Source organism: Vitis riparia, chromosome 3 (genome assembly GCF_004353265.1).
Source record: "Vitis riparia cultivar Riparia Gloire de Montpellier isolate 1030 chromosome 3, EGFV_Vit.rip_1.0, whole genome shotgun sequence".
In the NCBI taxonomy this organism is placed as follows: domain Eukaryota; kingdom Viridiplantae; phylum Streptophyta; class Magnoliopsida; order Vitales; family Vitaceae; genus Vitis; species Vitis riparia.
In genome coordinates, this window is record NC_048433.1 from 3,255,574 (window position 1) to 3,278,437 (window position 22,864).

General features: G+C 34.9%; 3 protein-coding genes across 4 annotated transcripts; 2 read left to right on the forward strand and 1 right to left on the reverse strand.

Annotated features, from left to right (window-relative positions):
- The first annotated feature begins 5,372 nt into the window (after positions 1 to 5,372).
- On the forward strand, positions 5,373 to 9,851 carry LOC117911413 (protein RER1B-like). Of its 2 annotated transcripts, none has more exons than XM_034825777.1 (4): positions 5,373 to 5,475; positions 6,118 to 6,495; positions 9,224 to 9,404; positions 9,513 to 9,851. In XM_034825777.1, exons 2-4 carry the CDS (start codon positions 6,146 to 6,148, stop codon positions 9,564 to 9,566), a joined length of 585 nt encoding a protein of 194 aa, XP_034681668.1. In that variant the 5' UTR covers positions 5,373 to 5,475; positions 6,118 to 6,145; the 3' UTR covers positions 9,567 to 9,851. The 2 variants fall into 2 exon arrangements, with proteins under 2 accessions (XP_034681668.1, XP_034681669.1); XM_034825778.1 differs by having other exon boundaries at positions 5,395 to 5,475; positions 6,126 to 6,495.
- A 971-nt stretch (positions 9,852 to 10,822) lies between these two features.
- On the forward strand, positions 10,823 to 18,556 carry LOC117910823 (adoMet-dependent rRNA methyltransferase spb1). The gene is made up of 11 exons (XM_034824994.1): positions 10,823 to 11,412; positions 12,465 to 12,512; positions 12,599 to 12,754; positions 12,872 to 12,918; positions 13,327 to 13,483; positions 13,568 to 13,629; positions 14,795 to 14,981; positions 15,804 to 15,893; positions 16,410 to 16,549; positions 16,641 to 16,764; positions 17,220 to 18,556. Exons 1-11 carry the CDS (start codon positions 10,939 to 10,941, stop codon positions 18,261 to 18,263), a joined length of 2,529 nt encoding a protein of 842 aa, XP_034680885.1. The 5' UTR covers positions 10,823 to 10,938; the 3' UTR covers positions 18,264 to 18,556.
- A 26-nt stretch (positions 18,557 to 18,582) lies between these two features.
- Positions 18,583 to 22,291, reverse strand: LOC117910825 (phenylcoumaran benzylic ether reductase Pyrc5-like). The gene is made up of 5 exons (XM_034824996.1): positions 22,025 to 22,291; positions 21,521 to 21,655; positions 20,567 to 20,804; positions 19,647 to 19,850; positions 18,583 to 18,948 (listed from the first exon to the last, which is right to left on the reverse strand). The coding sequence occupies exons 1-5, from the start codon at positions 22,199 to 22,201 to the stop codon at positions 18,782 to 18,784; spliced, it is 921 nt and encodes a 306-aa protein (XP_034680887.1). The 5' UTR covers positions 22,202 to 22,291; the 3' UTR covers positions 18,583 to 18,781.
- Between the last annotated feature and the right edge of the window lie 573 nt (positions 22,292 to 22,864).

The window sequence follows — 22,864 nt, forward strand, 5'->3', positions numbered from 1 at the left end:
CATCCGTGGGGGATGGTTCCAAGAAGGAAAAATGAAATGGGTGTTGAAATATTCACCTAACCATCCGTATAAGTGATGAATAGGAAAAATAGATGCATTAGTCCTAGGTTTCGAAAAACAAAGCGATTTCACTTAAGCTGTTGTAAATGCTTGCCAACACCGGAACAACAAGGCTAAATGTCTCACCTTGAGCCATTCTACTAGCTACTTTGAAGACTCTAGGACGAATCAAATTGACACCCCCTTAAGGAAGAACAAACTTACATAACCAACATGCTAAGAAAGTGGCCAAGTTTGTTTCTTTAACATCTGTCTCAGCTACGCCAAGGTTGTAAAAAACTTCCATCTCCGACTGAGTACGGGATTTAATAGGATCAATTTCTCCGGAGGGGTTATGAGTCTCCTTAGGCCTCTGCGCTTTATTCCTTGTACTTTTCTTTGGAGATTTTGCATACTTCATAGAGCCTTTGTACCAAAATGACACCCAAGAGGCTAACTTGACTGAAGACTTCCCTTTCGTCTCAGAGCAAATTTGATGATATGCAAGGAATAAGTTTCGACAACTTGGTGGGAATGAGGACTTTGTTGCATCATTAGATAACTCTTCTGCGCTCAGTACCATCTCATCATAAAAAGATCCACTGATGGGTAGTCCAGCAATATGATACAAGTCCCAAAGAGAGATGGAAACCTCTCCAATGGAAGTATGCAAGGTGTTAGTGGTAGGACACCAACGTTCGCAAAAGGCCCTAATCATAGAGGCATGACGATCATAACTAAATAAGGATGCAAAAATAGCTTCATAAAGCTTACATCATTTAAGGAATGGTCTATGTCGACCCAATACCTCCTCAACCCATTCCCAATATCCTTTGGTAAAGAAGGATTCCCCAAGTACTTTGAATGAGCTTCCCCATTTGGCTTCTCCGTCACGAACATGAGAACCCAACAATCCAAATTCATTATGAACCTCGGTAGTAGTTGGGTGAGAGGAATTCAACAACAGAACATCAGAAATAGGTTTCACCTTATTAAGTTTTGAATTGCTGATATTTGTAAGCTTGCAAGATGAAACTCGGGACCTGGAAAAAATGTGTAATGGGTCCTTTGTCATTGGCACTGACAAAGATTGAAGGTCAATAAGTGACTTATACACTGACAAAGTAGTCCCTTCCTCAAAATCTTCACTATCATCCTCAAGAATGGTTACGGTCTTCTCCTTGAAACATTTGAAGAACACCATCCTACACAAAAAAAAAGGTAGAAAAAAAGATGAATAAAATATGAGTCTATGTTTTTAAATGCCACTATGCATTTACGTCAGGCCAATTCACATGGGTGAAGACCTTAACACTCAAGTCATACTAAGTGCTGAAAATACAACACCGTGTAGCATCAGGGTCATAACTTATTTGTATAGATACCAAGTATTATTCTAATTTTAATTAAATATTAAAACTTGAACACCACTATGCATTCAAGTCAAGCCAATTTACATGAGGGTCAAATCTTAAATATTCATATTTTTTTATGGATATTTAATTTTGTTAAACTTATTTGCATAGATACCAAGTATTATTCTGATTTTAATTAAATATTAAAACTTGAACACCACTATGCATTCAAGTCAAGCCAATTTACATGAGGGTCAAATCTTAACTATTCATATTTTTTTTATAGATATTTAATTTTGTTAAAAATTCTCCTCAAGTATTAAGGAAATTTTTTAATTTTTAATTAATTATATTAAATTACCCGAAATCAAATTCACCTTTGCAAATAATGGAGGTCGACGAGCGTTCAAAAAAAGGAAGGTTTTTTTCTCCCTTGAAATATTACAATGCATTCAAGTCAAGCCAATTTGCATGAGTGAAAACTTTAGCATATAAGTGCCGAAAATACAACACTGCGTAGCATCATAGCTATAACTTGTTTGCATAGATACCAAGTATTATTATAGGTTTTAATTAAATATTAAAACTTGAACACCATTATGCATTCAAGTCAAACCAATTTGTATGGGTGAAGACTTTAGCATATAAATGCCGAAAATATAGCACCGCTTCGTGTCACCGTTATGACTTAATTACACGATGGTCAATTTTTAAATATTCATTTTTTTTATGGATATTTAATTTTATTAAAAAAAATTCCTCTCAACTATTAAGGTAATTAAAAATAAATAAATAAATAAAATTAAGGAAAACACGTGTCAACATATATATAAATGTATGGAAATCACTTATGAAATGTTGACTTTTTTCATACATGTTATATATATATTAAAAGAAAATCTCCTTTCACTTTTTAGGAGATCACGTAAATGGATATTTACTAGATATTCATCCATACACCAATTGAAGCTCAAATATATATATATATATATATATATATATATATATATATATATATATATATATATATATATATATATATATATATGTAGGTGTTTCAATGCAACACCGTTGTGGCACGTTTCCATTGAATTTGACATGCCACCCACGACATGTTCTTGGTATGGCATGATATATATATATATAAACTTACAAGTTTGAAGAGGAAAAGATTTCTTACGGTGAATTCAAGTTGGGTTTCTCAAGTTAGATCGAAGAACACTCAATGATTAAAAGAACTTTATGAAAAAGTTCAAGTCAAGTTACTCAACTTTATGACAAATTGGAAGATGATTAAAAATGTAAAGTAAGAAGGAAAACGAATTGGAAGATGATTCAAAGTGTGAAGCAAGTAAGAAAACGAAGTGAAGTTTGAAAAAAAAGAAAGAAATATTTTTTTTTAAAAAATAGGAAACTTTCTATTAAAATATTTTTTTGAAAAAAAAATATATATTTCAAGACTTATCCATCCACATGACAACACATGTACGTGATGCGTCTTGAAGTGGGTTAAATTACCACTAATTTAATCTTCAAAATGAATAAATTAAAAAAAAAAAATCCTATAAGTTTCCTTAATCTCCAACTATAAAAAATGATAATAATAATAAAAAGAAAATTATTATTATTGTTATTATCTTGATAAAACTCAAATTCCCTATCTTCATCTATAAATAGAGGTATTTTCGGGAAATTGAGAAATAAAAAATCCAAAGGTAACTTTGTACGGGAAAAGAGGCTTCACAACAAAAGAAAGAGTTTTATCAAATCTCCCTGCAAGTTCCGTAAACAACAAGTTTGAGAATAAGCCAATCAAAGCAAAAGAGTTCGAGAATAAGCCAATCAAAGCAAAAGAATTAGAGTGAAAATATTCTTTTGGAAATGATATTATTTTTGAGATTGCACCCACAATATATTTTAATTTCAATAAATATTTTGTTCGCATTATTTTTCCTATTTTGTTTTGCTAATTTTGGCATGACTAAAATTTTACAAAATATGTGCCGTACATCCACATTTTGTATTTTTAAATTGACTTAAAATGTTTCGAGAAAATACCAATCCTTATGGAACATTGGATATTTTAAAAAAATATCTTTTAGTTATTTTCACTTATTTTTTTAAGAATTAATTTTAAAAATAATCATATAAATATATTTCATAATTAAAAATAAAGTAATAAATATAAAATTATTTTTAAAACATATTTAAAAATATTAAAACTCAATTTGGCGTAAAAGTTGGAAGTGGTATTTTATTAGGCATCTTAGGTGGAAATGTAGGAGATATATGGATTCATAACTTGCGATTTTTAAGTTAGAAATATTATAACAGGATGAAAGAGAGAAAAAGGAAGTAGTAATGCAAAAACGAAAGAAGAGGAGGAAGCAGCGGAGACTAAATCTGGTCAAAGTTCCTAACTTGACCATTATAGCCGGCCATATTCCAAGATGCCCATATTCTATCTCGGTTAAAAGCCCAATCCTGGATAAGTCCAATTAGATTTACTGTTTACCAACCACCGTAATTTATCTGCATTTGTTGAATGTAAAAAAAAAAAAAAAAATTATTATCTAAAAAATAGTTTAACAATAAAAAAATAAATTCAAATATTAAAAAGATAAGATAAAAGACTCATTAAAGATATCTTATCACGAATATTCTTTCTTTTTTTTCTCAATATAATTAAGATAAAAATTATTCATTTTTTTAGGATAATTAATATAAAAATTAATGGATTAAATGTAATGACTCGTATCCAATTATATACATATTGTTTGATTCATTCATGACTTTAAAATATGTGTACAAGATTAAGAAAAACTCATACTTATATAATATTAGAAACCTTCTCTTATGAGATATGATTAATACTTCATCCATACAAACAAATTTAACTTTTATAATTTTTGAATTTGAAAAATAATTTATTTATTTTTATATAAATTTTAGTTTTAAAAGAAAATATTGTTTTTATAATAAAAATTAATGTTTTATTTTATCAAAAATATATATTTTGTTGGGCTAAAAAATAATGGAGGGTTAGAATTGGGATGATTTCATCCTTTTAATTAAATAAAAACATTTAGGCTATGTTTGGTTCCCAAAAAATGTTAGAAAAAAATATTAAGGAAAAGAATTTTCTCATATTTAGTTTCATTATAAAAAATATATAAAAAAATAAAATATAATTAAAATTAATTTAAAATTTATGTATTTTTAAATTACTTAATCTTGTTATAATAGAGAGAAATAAGCCAAACGAGTTCGAAAAAAAAAATATATAAAAATAATTTTTTAAATTTAAACTTATTTTTTATTTTCCTTTATTTTTATTTTTTACTTTTTATCTCTATTTTATTTCCTTCACATTTATTCACAAAAATAAAATGAAAATAATGAAAATCAAATTCAACTTTATATTATTACTTTTAAAAAGAGATGAAATCATCTTATTTTGTAAATCTAATCCTCAACTTTTTTTTAATTTTAAAAAATATTATATTTGAACAAAAATATCCTTATACATTCTTTTAATTTTTTTAAAACACATGTAAATAATTAATATATTGAGGACATTTATGTAAAAAATGGGTCTATATTTTTTCTTAAAGATTAATCTATTTTTTATATAAATATTTTTTTTATCATTTTAAGTATTTACATGTAGATTTTAAAAATATATATTTTTATAAAAATAAAAATAAAAATATTTTTATCAAAATAAGTCTAAAGAATTAAAATTTTAAAATTAGGTTTCAGCCACCCATTTAATCAAATATCCCTATTTTTAGCAAGGTACCATTTTTGTTTTTTCCTTTGAGAAGATCAAGTCAACCGAGTCTTTACCAAGCGGTCATTTTTTTTTCTTACCGCAGTAGATAACTGAAAATTACCACGGGAGTAAAGAATCTACCCTAAAAATGCCGGTGATTCCGTCCAAGAAAACGCGTCGCTGTCGGTAACTGGAGACAAAATGTCAAAAAGGCCCCCAAGGCCTTCATACACTTGCTTTTGCATTCCGTTGCCAAAAATTTATCTCCGTTCTTCTCTGCTACAGCTCTCTGCAGTCACTGAAGAGGTGAGTTTCAGTCCCCACTGGCCGATTTGTCTTGGTTTTCCATTGGATTCCTCTTATTTGTTTTCTTTTGCTTGATCTATCAATTTTTTTTTTTTTTTTTTTTTCCTGATAATATTTTTCAGATTTTCTGTTGATTGGAATATAGGGTTTGGAGATTGTGGATCTGTTTCTTCTGAGGCCATGGGGCTTTTTTCTTTTTCTTTTTTTGTTTGGTTGCTGAGAAAAGATGGGGAAGTATAAGAAATTAGAGATAGAGAAATCATGGGTCTTGCTTTTATTTTTTTATTTTTTAGGTTGAGGTTTCTGAAAAATATTGAAAGTTCAACTCAACCCAGCTAATTAGTTGGATTCAGCTTGATTGGGTTTGAGGGTTTTCCGGTTCCGAAGCAAGGGGAAATTATGGGATTCCAATTTCTTTTTCTTGCATTTTCCCTTGTTTAACATGAGCAAATGCTTGATTTGTTGGATTGCTAGATCTGATGGAGGGTGAAGCTTAATTTATAGGGAGGCAATGGAAGATATTGGATTGATTTTAATTTGTTCCGTACATTTAATTTGAAACCAAGTAGAAACTAAGTGATAATGTGTGTAGTATTTTTGTTGTAAGTGTGTTTGCTTGAGTTGATTGGTGCTTTCTATTAGATCTACAGGAGTGTGAAGGTTGATTTTCATGGAGGGAACCGGAGGTGGTGGTCCCTCGGCAGTGTCACCTGTGATCCAATGGAAAACTGATGCGTCCAGGCTTTTTCAGTATTATCTGGATAAAACTACTCCTCACCCGGTGTATAGATGGGTTGGAACCCTAGTTGTGGCTGCGATTTATGTTTTGAGGGTTTATTATGTTCAAGGGTTTTATGTTGTTTCTTATGGTCTGGGCATATATCTTTTGAATTTGTTGATTGGGTTCCTATCTCCTCTGGTTGACCCAGAGCTGGAAACTTCGAATGAGGCTTTACTGCCCACAAAAGGTTCAGATGAATTCAAGCCTTTCATTCGCCGTCTCCCTGAGTTTAAGTTCTGGTATGTGTTTCTTATTTTGTTAGTTTGGTGCCTTGCATTATTTTGCTTTAAGGTTTCATTTATCAGTTGTTTTCATTTCAGCATGCAATATCCTATCCTATGTACTTCATTTCATTATGGGTGGCGTTAATTTGATTGGTGGTTTGTATCAAGAGAGCGCTTAGATTTCATTCATGTTTGGATTGTTGATGCTGTAAGTGATCTGTAATTTGTGCTCAATGATGGCAAGATTTGACAGAGAATCTAGAATAATCAGACAATGCAAAATTATATTAATCATTAATATACTAAAGATTCTTGAGGCTCAAAAGATTTACCCACCTTTTGATGGAGTCGATTTGCACATTACTTGACGTTACATGATAGAGCTATTTCATATTCACATGATTTAGTGATTTTCTGTAAAAATGTTTTGGGATTTATTGAAAACCTATTGCTGCAAACTCGGCATTGGAATGCAAGACTCAAAAACTGTGACTTGAATTAGGTTTTTATGCTTCTTGTGACCATACTTTGTAAGTTGTAGTAAAAAGATGAAAATGTGATTGTGGTTTGCAAATATATCAAACTAGAAGTCCAGCTGTTTGCATTTATAGAAGTTAATTGCGGAAGCAGCCCAAGCTTCAAAATTGTACATTATCGTTGGCTGGAGTCATAGTGTTTGAAATTCCTATTTCTAGCAGAGTGTCTTGCATTTGCATGTCAGATAATTCTTGGTCAGCAATGGTGGGGCAAATCATGTAAACAAAGAATGTTCTTACCTAATGTGGTTGCATACTTATATTGTTTAACCTTATCTCATTTTCTGATGCTCAACTCACGCTTCAATTATATATGTCTATGTGCACTTAGGTGGGGCATGACAATGTAATTTTGTATGCTGTTCATCAAAAGATTGTATATGGCAGGAAAAAGAATGTGCATTCCTAATGATAGTAAATCGTTTACTCATTTAATATCTCATAGTTCAGTTCATTTATACGCATACCTGATTCACATGTCAAAGGTTTGTGCGACTTGTGAACTTCTGAAAAAATCGTTTTTAATGCATAAATCTCTCTTCAGATTGTGCATTTTGGTAGAAGAAACAGTTTCTTCAACCTTCATTTTACCTGATTCAATTCTCAACAACCTTTGTTTTGTTTTCTTCATGAAACATACAAGAAGTCACCCTTTGGGAAGGCAACAAGATGCATAAAGTGGACTAGTCTAAGGTTTGTAAGGACAAAAAAGTTTGGAAGTTTGGGCATTAGAAGATTGGAGGTTCTTAGTAGGGCCTTACTTGGCAAATGGTTGTGGAGGTTTGCCTTGAGCGGGAGAGTTTGTGGAGGAAGGTCATTAAAGGGAAGTTTGGGGAATAGGAAGGGGATGGAATTCCTATGAGGTGAAGGAGACTGTTGGTCTGAGTTTGTGGAAAGACATTAGAAAAGGTGGGGAGGAATTCACCCAAAGAAAAACCTTTTGGGTTAAAAATGGTGTGTGGACAAGTAAAATTTTGGTGGGACAATTGAGTGGGGAATTACTGTATGAAAGAAGCTTTTCCTTTGCTGTTCAGTTTAGCTTCTCATAAGAATGCTATGGTTTCAGACCTGTGGGAAGGGGGAGGTAGTGGAGGTCAATGGCTGGTGCAAATTAGAAGATCCTTTCAAGATTGGGAAATGGAGGGGTATCCCAATTTTTGGAACTTATTTACACGAAAAATGTAAGAAGTAGAAGAAGATATCTTAATTTGGAAAGAGGGAATTTTCAGTGTAAAGTCATTCTACAGTTCTTTGTATGCATGCTGAAACTAGAGTGGAGTTCCCAGCTAAGGAAGGTTGCTTGTGCTCCTATGAGACCTTGTTGTTTTTTTTTTTTACCCCTCTCTTTAACTTTGGAAGCAAGATGGGGGAAGATTTTAACTATAGACCTGTTAATGAAGAGAGGATGGTTGATGGTTAAAAGATGTCTTTGAAAAGAGAGCAAAAAGTCTACTGACCACATCCTGATTCTCTATGAGAGGACAAAAGGGTTATGGATGTCTCTCTTAACAATGTTTGGCATGAATCGGGTGTTTCCAGTGATAGTGAGAAATTTGCTCCTCAAGTTAAGGGATTGGATAAAAAGAGATGACTTGTTCGGAAAATGGCATCCGTGTTTGTTCTGGTGCATTTGGAAAGAGCGCAATCATTGAATCTTTAAAATGGTGAAGAGTTCTCAGATCATAGGTTGAAGGAGAATTTCGTTAGAGCCCTCTTGGACTGCTCAAATGTTTCATTAGATTTGGGAAATTTGTAAATGTTGGACTTCTTAGATAGTTTTAGTTGTGGGTTGTCTGGGTTTTGTGGCTGTTTTTTGTAGTTACGTGTTGGTGTTCTTTGTTTGGTTTTTTTTGTATACTTCGTGTATACATAGGGTCGCTCCCTTTTCTTGGCACTCTTTTATTTGAGCTCTATTTGCTTATCAGAAAACAAAACATACAAGAAGTCACCCCATCATCTCTGCAAGCATTCTTTTATGATTCTTATGTTGTATCTGAATTCTTTTTAAGATTTTTTTTTCTTTGTATGGTGATTTATTTCCTCAGCTTCAATCCTAAAATTCATGTTTGGCATTATCGTATTTTGCTTTCTTTCATTCAACACCTGAATTTCCCAGATGAATTGATAGAGTTGTTACATTATATATTTGAATCCTATGTGATATGCTTGCCAGGGGATAATATTGTGTTTTTATTTCATGATTCTAGGTACTCCATTACAAAGGCTTTCTGTGTGGCATTTGTCTTGACCTTCTTTTCTGCATTTGATGTTCCTGTATTTTGGCCTATATTACTGTGTTACTGGATTGTTTTATTCATCCTTACAATGAAGCGCCAAATCGTACACATGATCAAATACAAGTATGTTCCCTTCAGTATGGGGAAGCAGGTGAGTTTCAAGTCCTAATTATCTTTGCTCCCCATGCAACTACCTCTGGTGAAGCAGCTTTGGATGTATTTTTAAGGTAACCCACTGGTTTTCATGGATTCTTGACAGAAATATGGCGGCAAAAAATCTTTTGCAAGTAGCAGTGGCTCCAATATGGACTGAACCTCGGCTGATCAATGACCACAGCAACTGAAATAACAACCAAGAAAAGGAGGGAAAAGAAAAGCAAAACAGGAATTAAGATGATTTATGGACTTCAGAGAATTTCTTCTTTCTGAAGTGACATGTATCTACTACTTTATTATGGATTTAGCATGTAGTTGATGCCTCTGCCATGTTAAAATTTGCAGATGTTGCAGGATTGAAAATTGTTTGTACACCAACATAATTAAGGTTCAATTATCTTTTTGATTGGGAAATATATCATCTGTAGGATTTTGTTCTTGACTGATTGCTTCACTATTAGTCCCCATGGAACCATAATCCGCCACTGCCTATTTATTAATTTTGGGCAGCTTGGAGTAGATTTGTATCTTCCTATTTCATTGATAACTTGTTCATTGCATTCTGTCTTTTTGGGGCTCCAGGCTCTGTTTGGATGGATTTTGATGGGTAAAAGCTCTGTTTTTAAGCTTGGGTTGAGTAATTTTTGAAGTTTGATTTAAAAGGGAGTTTAATATGAAAATCCATGAATATTTTACATTTTGATTAAGCTTGATTCTACAAAAAGTTATTTTGTGAGTAATTTTTTTATTTAAAATTATTTATAATAATATTAATATTACTCTTTAAAAGTAATGGTAAATAAAGGTTAGCATTAACCACAATCTCCAATGGATTTCTGGACTTGATATAGCCATGGTTAAGGAATTTAGGTCATCATCTGTTTCTGCCTTCTAAACAGAATGTTTTCAAAAAATAAATTTTAGTTGTTTTCACTAGGATTGTTTTAAAAAATAATTATATAATTAAATGTAAAATGTTTAAAAATAAAACATTATATATAAAAGTTATTAAAACATTTAAAAATATAAGAACATGTTGCAACAATTTTTTTTTTAGTGGAAGTGAATAGGGAAAAACCATATATGATTTTCACAACACGGGTTCGAGGTCTTTTAAAACAAAGGTCGGGTTTTAATATCGAAAGATTTTTTTATTAATTATATGGTATCTGATATTGCATTTATTTAAATAATATTAATTTTTTTTTTACAGTTTAATTAAAAGTGAATTGTTAAATTAAACCAAATGTTCACAATAATTCATATTATTATTTGATTTAGGCAATACATGAAAATTTTATAATTTTGATTGATCTGAAAAATTCTGTTTAGTGCATGTACATTGAGTCAAAAGAAAAGATATAAATTAAAATAAAATCCAAACAAACCTTTAAATACCAAGGAAACGTATGCAGACAAACCTCAAAACCCGCAAAACCCTAATCCTCCGATAGCCTCTTCGCACTGCCAAGTCCTCTGTCTTCCGACGAAAACCCTAATCCTAACCCTAGCCTGTAACCCATTGCGAGATGGGGAAGGTGAAGGGCAAGCACCGTTTGGACAAGTTCTACCACCTCGCCAAAGAGCACGGTTACCGTTCTCGAGCCGCATGGAAGCTCGTTCAGCTCGATTCAAAGTACAACTTCCTCCGCTCCTCCCGCGCCGTCCTCGACCTCTGCGCTGCACCTGGCGGTTGGATGCAAGCCGCCGTCGAACGCGTTCCCGTCGGCAGCTTCATCCTCGGCGTTGATCTCAATCCTATCGCTCCGGTCCGCGGCGCAATCTCCATCGAAGAGGACATCACGAAGCCAGCGTGTAAGGCTAGGGTTAAGAAGCTGATGAGTGAGTACGGATGCGCCGCTTTCGATATTGTTCTCCATGACGGTTCTCCGAATATAGGAGGCGCGTGGACGCAGGAGGCCACGGCTCAGAATGCGCTGGTTATCGATGCGTTGAGGCTCGCGACTCAGTTCTTGGCTCCTAAAGGTGCATTTGTTACTAAGGTATGTGCTATGCTTATGGTTTCATGGTTCTGTGCGGTTCTGTATATTCTAGTTTTGAGAGTTTATTATAAAATTCATATAGATTCTTATGCTGTTAATTATCCTTCATTTGTATTGGAATTGAAACCCACAGTTCTTGTTTCATGGTTAGTTTGCTTTATACACTAATGATTTGGATTTAGAAGTTGGAATTGAATTTACATTTTGTAGAGCTAGAATCCACTAAATGAATTCGTCAGTGAAAGCATGGTTTTTGGATTCCACGGAATTTGGCATCCAAATTAAGTTCTTTAACAACTGAACCCAATATGTTGAATTCATGTTTATTTCAGTTCATTTTATTCATGCAGGCTCCATCTGGTTTTTGAAAAGCTTAAAAGAAACCAAAGTTGAAATGATTAAAACCGGATTTGTTTCTTAGATATGCTTCTCACTGTGCTAAAAAATACAAATCTGTTCATAGATGATTATACTCTAACTTTAGTTAGTTTTGTTGATTGGTTGGGCTCTTGTTGAGGTTGTTTTAGCCCCATCTGTTTGGATGTTTTCTTTTCCTCTTTTTGTGGTTTTTGGTGGCGGGTGTATAGGTATTGCATACCTTGAGTCGCTCATTTGGCGCCTCTTTTTAATAGTTCTTTTTCTTTATCTGTCCAAAAAAAAAAAAAATACAAAGCTTAATAGTTATAGTTGGCTTGATACCTATCAAAAAAAAATTATATTTGGCTTGATAGTGATTCTTATGTTTTTACCTTTGCATGAAATGGAGGATTTTTGTATATGAGGAGGAATTGTTAGTGTTTTATTGCCCTTCACAGTAGTTTAATACTAAGGTGTAGTTAATTTCCTTCTTACTTGTTTTGGTGTATGGATGTCTATGGTCGATAGTTCACAATTGTCTTTGTGTTTTGGTGCTTGGTGTTGTTTCCTATGGATGTTGCATTGGCATGAAGCTGTTCAATATTTTTTTTAGGTTAACTGAATCTGTGTGGTTTAGAAATGGGAAGAATTAGGCTTTTAATATGAGGTGCTTCGCATCTGTTGTCTTGTTATAGGTTTTCAGGTCACAAGACTACAATTCAGTCCTCTACTGCCTCAAGCAGGTAATGTTTCTTTATCATTTGCTAAGATATCTTGGGAAGATTTCTATGGATGACGTATGTTTGTGATTCTTGAATATGATATGCAGCTGTTTGAGAAGGTTGAGGTTGATAAGCCAGCTGCTAGTCGTTCAACTTCTGCAGAAATTTTTGTTTTGGGCCTTAAGTATAAGGCTCCTGCAAAGATTGATCCGCGCCTTCTTGATGTGAAGCATTTATTTCAGGGCACCATAGAACCTCGAAAGGTAATTTTATTGAAAAAAATTTAAGAACTGCTCACCTTTCTTATTTACCTTCATATTCCTTTTCTAACCTTTAATTTGATGTTGTGTTTCTTGTTTGTATGAATTTCCACAATTTAGGTGGTGGATGTACTTAGGGGAACAAAGCAAAAGAGACACCGTGATGGGTAAACCTTGTTCTTGACATGATTCTTATTTGAGTTTATCAGTTTCTTCAGATTCACATATGATCGGCATCATTCTTGCTTTAGTGATTCAACAAACAGAAAATTGCGTGACTGCCTTTGCTTCTTTGTGTGAATGTTTTTTGTATTTTAGTTTGTTAAAAAATGTTTGTGCCTATGAATTTAAAGTAATGGGTCTTCTGGCTGCAATATTGCAAGGTTGGGTCCTTCTTTAATGTTTGCACATGAGTTTAGAAACTGTTTTGAGATTCTTATATCCTTTTATAGTTACCGTGGTAGTGTACAGCCTTGCATGATTTTCAGTTTATACTTTACATTGTTGTTATTTGTATGCGTGCATGTAAACCTGGATCTGTGTTTTGTTTGTTGCTAATTACATTCTTGTTGCAGGTATGAGGATGGGGACACAACTTTGAGGAAAGTTTCTTCAGCTACAAACTTTATCTGGTCTGATACTCCTCTTGAGATCCTTGGTTCAGTTACTTCTATAAGCTTTGATGATCCTGCTTCTCTGCCTATAAAGGATCATGCTTTAACAACAGAAGAGGTAATTTTCTTGTCTTGTCAATGATGTAATTTATGTTGTCCTTCTGTGGAAGTTCTAACTACTTGAGTGCTGTTTTCTTGGAAGGTTAAAACTCTTTGTGATGATCTGCGTGTTTTGGGAAAGCAAGACTTCAAGCATCTTTTGAAGTAAGATACACAGACATGTCTTCTTTTTCTCTTCAATGCACAGTATTTGTTTATGTGCTTCATTATTTACTTTTCTTGGTTTTTTCTCTCTTCCCCCTCCCTCCTCTCCCTTTGTTGTTTTGGTTTCAGTCAGTGATGATAAGGTTTTGGAGGTGGTAGTGGTGTTTTTATTTTATTTTATTATTATTATTTATTTACTAGATTTTAAAGATTTTGGTGTGGCCAATTGGATGATGGTACTTGTACCATGGGATGACATTGTAGCCTGTATTGCCTCCAAATGAGTTTGGGCCTATGTGATGTAAAGCTTGATTTGAGGTTAGGATGTGGCTGGGTTTCATCAATTTTCATTAGTTTATTCTTATATGTATTTTTTCCCGTGATAATGCAGAACCCCACTATCAAAATTGGGAAAATCCCTAATACAAGGCTCCTCTCTCAAGGACCTTCTAAGCTTGAGACCCAACTTAGGATCTCCCATTTTTAAATAGCAGCAATGCCAGTTGAGCTGCTCATGGGGCTTCTTGTCTATATATATATATATATTCATGTAAAGAAGACATGTTGATGATACCTTGAAACACACTTTTATCAGGTTGACATGACATGGCTTTGGAAAGTTTTTGGGTAAAATTCTTAAGCTGGATGAGGATTGGATTAAGTTTAGTGCAGCATTATCTTTACCATTCTTTCAGAATTCATCACATTTGTAGCTTATGGTCCACATAGCCTGTGAACTTCTATTTGAGGAGTCTTTCGTCGGAGTTCCACTAGAAGGACATTCATCTAGACTTTACAGATCTGTTCTATTTCACTATTTATTTGGATGGTTCAAGAGAATAATGTAATGGTTCACAAACAATTCATAGTATAGTGCAACTGATGATCTAACTTTTACAGTTTTAGGACTCAGATGCCTGTGCTGGTAATCATTAGATGATGGGTGCCACTCCAATTCATTGTTTTGGCTATAATTCTGGAGAAGTGGGTTCTTGATATACATTTGAGGAACAAATAAAAATTGTTGTATCTATATCCATGTATTTGTAGCTCATGCAACGTGTGCCTTTTCTAGTCAATCATCTGTTCAAGGGTGCTTGAGCTTCATTATTTGACATAAGATGTGGTTCATGTTGCATATTTTCATGTTTCTGTTGTCGTGTAGGTGGCGGATGCATGTAAGGAAGGCTTTATCCCCTGTACAAAAGGCTACTTCTACTGCTGCAGAGGATGACCATGAGAAAGTTGTTGATGAAGATGAGAGAATGCTTAATGAAATGGAGGAGTTGACTTATGCTATGGAGCGCAAAAAGAAAAGAACAAAGAAACTTCTTGCAAAAAGACAAGCAAAGGTTTATAGCCTCCTTGAGGACATTGCCTCCCTCTCTCTCTGTATGTGTGTATATATATATAATCTGAATGTGTATATATATATAATCTGAATGTGTGTGCATGCATATGTTTATAAATGTAGTAAGTATATATAGTACAGAGACACAAGCAGCGACCATTAAGAAGGTGAGTTGGGAAACCAATGCAATGTTATTTTTGTTGTGCTCTCCATACTACCAAACTTAAGTTATTTTATGTCTTAATACGAAAATTGATGGGTATCTTGGAACTTTAATCTATAATACATGATAATTTTTGGTGATACTAGAATTAATGGTTAACCAATATCAGTGCCTATTTTTTTATTGAAAAAAAAGAAAAAAAAATCAATGCTAACAATATAGTCTACCACAACCACCTTACTGCCTTGACTCTTGAGTGCAAGATATTGGTGGGCCTGGGTTTGGATACACTTGGTTGAAACATATATAGATCCATTATAGGCCCTGAATTTTTGACCTGAAGTTGCAAAAGCTGTACTTGGTTCCTTGAATTCAAGCCTTCATTGGTGCATTCTTTTATCAGAAAAGCTGACTTTATGTATGGGTATGCATATGTTTTAATGGGTTTTGACAATTGGCTTACCCGAGCTTGCTGATGATTGCCATCTCTGTCACCATCATTACTCCGATATTTTCAGATTGCATTAGCGTTCAGTTTTGATCCTTAAAAAACATTTCAAAAGTTCTGAGTGTTCCATTTTGAGATTATAAATCATGGCACACAGAATTGTCATAAATTTTTAGCTGATTCTTTGCTTTACTATATTTCGAATTTCTCAGGATAAGGCTCGGAAGGCAACAGGAATGCAAGTAGATGCGCTGGAAGAGGGTTATACTGACCATGAATTATTCTCTCTTTCTTCAATCAAGGTTTGCTTCCAGTTTGCCATATATACTTTTTAAGAATTTGGTTTCATAAATAAAATCAGGTTTCTCATTTTTATTTTTTATATCTAGTTATGCTTCTACATCATGTTACAATAATCACTGCACTATCAAGTACTCTGAAATTGCTGGAGGAGTTGGCAGCTGTATGCAAATGCATACATGTTGTGCCTATGCATTGTTTCCCGCACAGATTCTTTAAGGCTTTTTACCAATTACTTTAATCTATATTTTGGGCATAAAATGGTAAAGCAGCTGCCACGTTTGAGTTTTTGAAATGTTTTCAACCTGCTGCAACAATGTGCGAGCTTTTCTCATTAGAAGATGTGACGATCTATTGTGAGGAATTCCTTGGTGTTTTTTAATGTGAACTTGGCTGGTCATGCAAATGGAAATTTTATTTGTCTACTGAAAGTTAAAATTAATCTTTACTGAAATTATCACTTTTTGATATCTATATTGGCTTTCTCATCATTTTGTGTTTGTATCATTGCCCTTCAGGCGAAGAAAGATCTTCTTGCTGTTAATTCCACTGAGTATGATGAGGGTGATGGTGTGGTAGATAGTGAAGATGAAAGAACCCGTGAGGAAACCCAGGAGCATTCCGCCAGTGATATGGATTCTGATGAAGAACGGAGACGGTGATTCTCTTGTTCCTTACATTAAACTTCTGATAGCTTTAGAAATGTCCACATTAAAACTATGTATTTGTTGCTTAAATTATGATGTTAGATATGATGAGCAAATGGAAGAGATGCTTGATCAAGTATACGAACAGTTTGTGGCCAGAAGGGAGGGAAGTACAAAGCAGCGTAAGCGTGCAAGAAAAAAGCATTCTGAGGATGAACTTTTGGAGGTATGGTTAATGTGTTTATCAGTACAGATACAAACTTTATCTACTCTTCCACCTTCTTCCATCTCTTAGACCAACAGAGCTTGCTTGTCAAAATATGCATAGATGGCTTTCTCTTTGGGTGTTTTCATTTTGTTTTGTTTACTTTTGGTTTTTGGCTTGTTATTTTTATGACACTTCTCAAAGACTTCCCCCTATGCTTCCTTAAATGCTTCTGATTTTCCACTTACGAGTCAGTGACTTTGCCATCACCCCATGACTGCTTAAATGTTTCTGATCTGTTTCAAGGTTCTGTTCCTGCATGCTTCTCTTTCTTCTTATTTCTGAATCTTCTTGTTAGGGGGATGAGTAAATCCAACTATTATCAATATTATTATGGAAGGGCAATGTTGGTATTAGACCTGCTTTGGTTGTACAATTTTGTTTGTTGACTTGGGTTTTCCCTTTTGGCCATGCAGGATGGTGATGGTGATATAATTCATTCTGATCATGATTCCGATAACGACAATCAGGCTGATCTTGAAGCAAATCCTCTCATGGTCCCACTCCATGGAGAGGAAATGCCGACTCAAAGGGAGATTACAGATCAGTGGTTTAGCCAGGACATCTTTGCTGAAGCAGCAGAGGAGGGAGATTTGGGGAAGCACGAGAGTGAAGATGAAATGGAGGTGGACAGACAGGAGAAAACACTCTCCATCCCAAAGAAGGCCAAGGAAAATAAAGCACGCAAACCTTCAGAGATCAATCCCCCTCAAATCGAAGCTTCCAAGGCAGAAGAAGGTTTTGAGATTGTCCCTGCTCCAAGTACAGATTCGAGTGATGACTCATCCTCGGACGAATCGGATGATGAAGATATTCATGCAAAAGCTGAGATATTGGCTTGTGCAAAGAAGATGCTAAGGAAAAAGGAGAGGGAGAGGATACTTGATGATGCTTATAATAAGTACATGTTTCATGACAAAGGCTTGCCTCAATGGTTTGCGGATGAGGAAGCCAGACACTGCCAGACTATTAAGCCTGTGACCAAAGAGGAGATAGCTGCAATGAGAGCACAATTTAAAGAAATTGATGCCCGGCCTGCGAAGAAGGTAGCAGAGGCCAAAGCCCGAAAGAAAAGGGCAGCAATGAGGAAGCTAGAGAAGGTTAGGAAGAAGGCAAACACTATTTCAGACCAGACTGACATCTCTGATCGTTCAAAGGGGAGGCTGATTGAACAACTTTATAAGAAGGCAGCGCCTAAAAGGCCTCAAAAGGAATATGTGGTTGCAAAGAAAGGGGTTCAAGTCAGGGCTGGGAAGGGTAAAGTCCTTGTTGATCGGCGCATGAAGAAGGATGCCAGGTCAAGAGGAATGAGCAAGCAAGGGAAAGGCCCTTCAAAGAAGGGTGGTTTCAGGAAGGGAAAGAACGCAAATGGTCAAAAGGGTAATAAAGGGTCTGCAAAGGCTTCAGCTAAGAGCGGAAAGGGGGGAAGGAAAGGAAATAGGATGAACATGCACGACTGACCTGCTGATAGCCTGTTAGTCATGAAATAACTAAGTTATCGCTTCCCTTTTTATCTTCCCTTCCAAAAAGGGTTTTTGGCCTTTTTTTTTTTTTTAAATTATTTTCCTTTATGCTTTTTGTTTTTAATTTCTAAAGTTAACAAGAAAGATTTATGGCGGAAGTGTTGGGCTTCTGAGTGCAGGGTTCATGCATACTTTCTCATGTTCCCCTGTTGTTGTGTGGTTTTTTGTGGTAGAGGATGAACCAAACCAAGCAGATGAGGAAATTTATTTATTTATTTTCCCTTCGCCTAGAATGATTTTTCTCAAGCATGACATGCTCCGTATCTTATTAGATTAATGTCTGTTTTATTATAGGAGTAACCCTGCAGGTTGTCTCTGCAAAGGTATCGAGGTATCTAACATCATAGATTCGAGGGAGGCTGTCTCTGCAAAGCAGTATGACCCTCACTAAGATCGTAGAATTAGCTTTTACCTTTATTAAGGAGAAAAAGGTTGCGGCTCTCCGCCTTGATGTCTCAGGCAAACTGATTGAGGTACTCATCCACAGTTGTGTATTTGACGTCAGGGTATAGCTCTGAAGCTTCTACTCCAAATGATGGTTCAATTTCGAAGTTGGTCTGGTCACCCTCTATAAAAACAGAGTGACTGATTGCCATAATCACATTCACTGGAAATTCGGCTTCTGCAGGAAAAGGAAAATAAACCAAAAATAAAAAAACCCATCAATATGAAAGATCATTCAGATCAATCATAAGTTACCAAATAGTAAAATTAAAAATAAAAATAAAAATTTAACTTTGCTGGTAGGTATTATTTCTTTGTAGTTGAATACCATTTTTTCAACGGTTTAGATTTATTCATACGCTTTAGAGATGCCTTTAGTACATGAAAATAAAAATGAAAAGACAGGAATGACCATGGAACCAACAAAAGTATGGGAACCAAAATTTTATTAAGGTGATATTTGTTTTTTTACTTAAATCTAAATAGAAGTTAATTTAAATTAATTTTAAAAACAATTTAATAATATTAAGCATTAAATTATTTATTTTTATTAAATATTAAATATTAAATAAAGTGAACTCAACTCCTTCCAGGCCCAAAAAGAAAAAAAAAAAAAAAAATTATTGTTTTGCAGTTTTGAATTGTCAGTGTGTCATGTGAAGCTCTTGGTCTTGGGAAGGCTTTAATGGTATGGAACACCATTTAGCATTTTCCAAGTTAAAACATCTGAATCAAGAATAAATTTCAATTTAAAAATTTAATGTGACCAAGATGTTATATAAGTAGATACCATTCCCATTATAAATACACTACCGAAGTAGAGATTTCCAAATGCTTCCCAAGTACTTCCCAGACAAATAATTCTAATTCACTAACCTTGGATGTTCTTCAGAACTTGCTCCTTTGGAACATGGATCCTCTCCAGGGTTTTTCCAATCTTCTTCTCCCACAAGGAGACAAGATCGTTGAATGAGTAAATGTTCTGAGGGGGCTTGATGTAGAGGATTTTATTCAAGGTTCTCGGATCATCCACAGCCCTGATAGTATAGGTGCCAATGTCATCCTCCTTGTTAAAAACAGCTGGAGAAACAAGGATGAAACCAGTAAGACACAGCTGAATCATCTTCCACCTCTTTGAAACTGTCCTGTAACTCAACTTCTCATTTATAAACACAAAATTAAGTTTTTTTTTTTAATGTGAGATACAAGCAATTGTTGTCATTTTTTCCATATATGGAGAAATTACACCTGTAAAGCAAACCCTAAAAGGGCTGTTAGACCAAAAGGAGGCCGAGTATGTCAAAAGTCATTTAAAAATGGAATGCCAATAATGAGTAATTGGATATGAAGGTCCCTTTTGGTTCAGCCACTCAAGGTCATTAGTACATTCTAGTCTGGATCATAGCTCAATTGCACTGTTGTACCCAAGGGGTTGGCCAAACTGCTGGAAGGTTTTGTTTCTTGTTCCAACTGTTTGGCCAGCTGAGGAAGGAGATGGGTTGTCTAAGTTTCAATAGCCATTTGAGAGAACGCAAACCGTTCTCATCTCAACAACACAGGCAGCTAGCTTCATGGAGTTTTCTCCCAGAAGAAAATAATTCGCAGCTGGCTGTTGATAAATGGTAAATACTAAATAACACTTTCACATGGATTACGTACTCATTGAAAAACCTTCATTACCATTACTGTTTGGAACCACTATCATGGAATGTTTAATGAAGATGCTGTTGTCATAAAGAGAAAATATAACATAAAGTTAAATTCATCCATCATTTCCAAGAAGATATATTGCTCACCTTTTGGATTTCCATCACCTAAAATAATAACTTTATCTTTGGGGGGAGCAGTGGCTCCAGGTTGTACTAATGTAGGAAGGAAATAGCCAGCAAAGAAGTTGGATGTCACATAGGTATAGGGAATTCCTTCAGCCTCAATAGCTCGACGGATTTGAACTTTGGTAGCAAACACTGATTTTGCTGGCTCAACAGCATGGAGACGGTCCACATCATTCCCAAACTCTGATGGGAGGAATCTCTGGATAAAGTAAAGCATTATGAGAAGAAACCATGTCATTCAATGTATGAAAATTAATCCCCAGTAGTCCATTAAGTCATATTAGTTCTCATACAGACATCATATATATATTTGATCCACACACTAGCTACCAGTTTTAGTTTGAATGATGGAAGGAATAAGAGATCCTATCAAGATATATACCTGTAAGAAAAAGAAAAGGCAGACAAAAAGGAAGAAAAAATGGAAATGATAGGAGGAAGAAGAACCAAGTATTCTGATGATATATTGGGAAAAAAACTCCTGATACTATACATGTAGGTTTTGTTTTGAATTGGGAGATCCATTGGACCCAAAATGAACAATAACTGTGTGGGAGGGAGAATGGTGTTCCGATCCCCTGCAAATAATATCTACATGGGAGGGAGAATGGTATTCGGATCCCCGTCCGTCGGACTTTGTCTACCCTCCCAAATCGGAAGTTATTTGCACTGTATATGTAGTGATACTGGGATAATGAGCTCTCTTAAATATGTAGAGGCAGGCTCACTTCAGGTTTAAACTTTTCCTTTTTATGTTGACTTCGTAGAGATCAGAAAAACTCTCAACATCCCTAACCTAGAAGAAGATTTTATTGTATTATACACAAAAGACATTGACAGTAATTACAAAATTCCATAAGATTTGCCAAGAAAAGCGAAAATAGAAATAAATATCATCAATTTGAGCAGCTTTACCTTGACATTTCCAGCTTCTTTGATTGCAGCTATGATCTTCGCTTGATCCTGCAACTGCCCGCCACCAACGGTGGATATCACCACATCTACTTCCTTGATCGCCTTTACCAAACTCTGGTGATCGTTTAGATCTCCCTGTACCAAACAATAATTAAGGAATCAAACAGTTACACAAACCTAAAGCTAAGAAGAACTAATTAATATGTAAAACTCAAAGCTAGGTGAGTTTTTCACATTATTGAAATCAAAACAACGATCCAAACTCCTCTTCTCTTGTCTTTTCTTTCTTTGAATTTTCTCATCAACCAAGCGGACCATCGTAATTCCGATGATCCCAACCCTTTTAGCCGAGTTACGTTTATGATTTTTCGTTTTCTTAGCAACTCAAAGATCCGAAAACCGAAAACGCCAGGACTAGAAATTTCCTTCATTTTCTAGGCAGCCAAAAGGAGCCGAAATTGGAAAAACAAAGAATGACGAGGCATGAGAGAGGATTGTACACACATGGACCAAAGTGACGCCGGAGCTCTTGAAACTCTTGATGATTTGGGACTTCGTAGGATCGGAAAGGGTGGTGTCTCTGACGAGAGCGAAGGTAGGGTGACCGGACTTGGCGCTGGCGGCGACAATGAATTTTCCAATGTATCCGGTGCCGCCGATGATGAGGATCTTGTCGGCCATTCTAAACTTCCACGGTTAATCGGCGAGAATTGTGGAATTGCAGAGACGACTAAGAGGTCGATGGCGCGAAAACAAATGAGCACTAACGGACTCTTTCTTGCGCACTCTTTATAGAGGAATATGCAAAACGAGTAATTACAGAATTAACCTCATCTTTGAGTGGAAATCTCGGTAGTGGTTATTACGTGATTTTTTCTAAATTTTAACATTCTATTAGGTCACATTTCTCTTAGATGGCGCGAAAACGAATGAGCACTAACGGCCAGGGACTTTTTCTTGTGCACTCAATATGCAAGACGTGTAATTACAGAAGTAACCTCATCTTTGAGTCGAAATCTCTGTTGTGGTTATTACGTGATTTTTTTTCTAAAGTTTAACATTCTATTAGGTCACATTTCTCTAGATGGCGCAAAAACGAATGAGTACTAATGGTCAGAGACTCTTTCTTGCGCACTCCTTATATAAGGAATATGCGAGAGTGTAATTACAGAAGTAACCTCATCTTTAAGTAGAAATCTTTATTACGTGATTTTTTTCTAAATTTTAACATTCTATTAGGTCACATTTCTCTTAGATGGCGCGAAAACGAATGAGCATTAACGGCCAGGTACTTTTTCTTGCGCACTCCTTATGTATAGGAATATGAAAGATATGTAAAAAAAA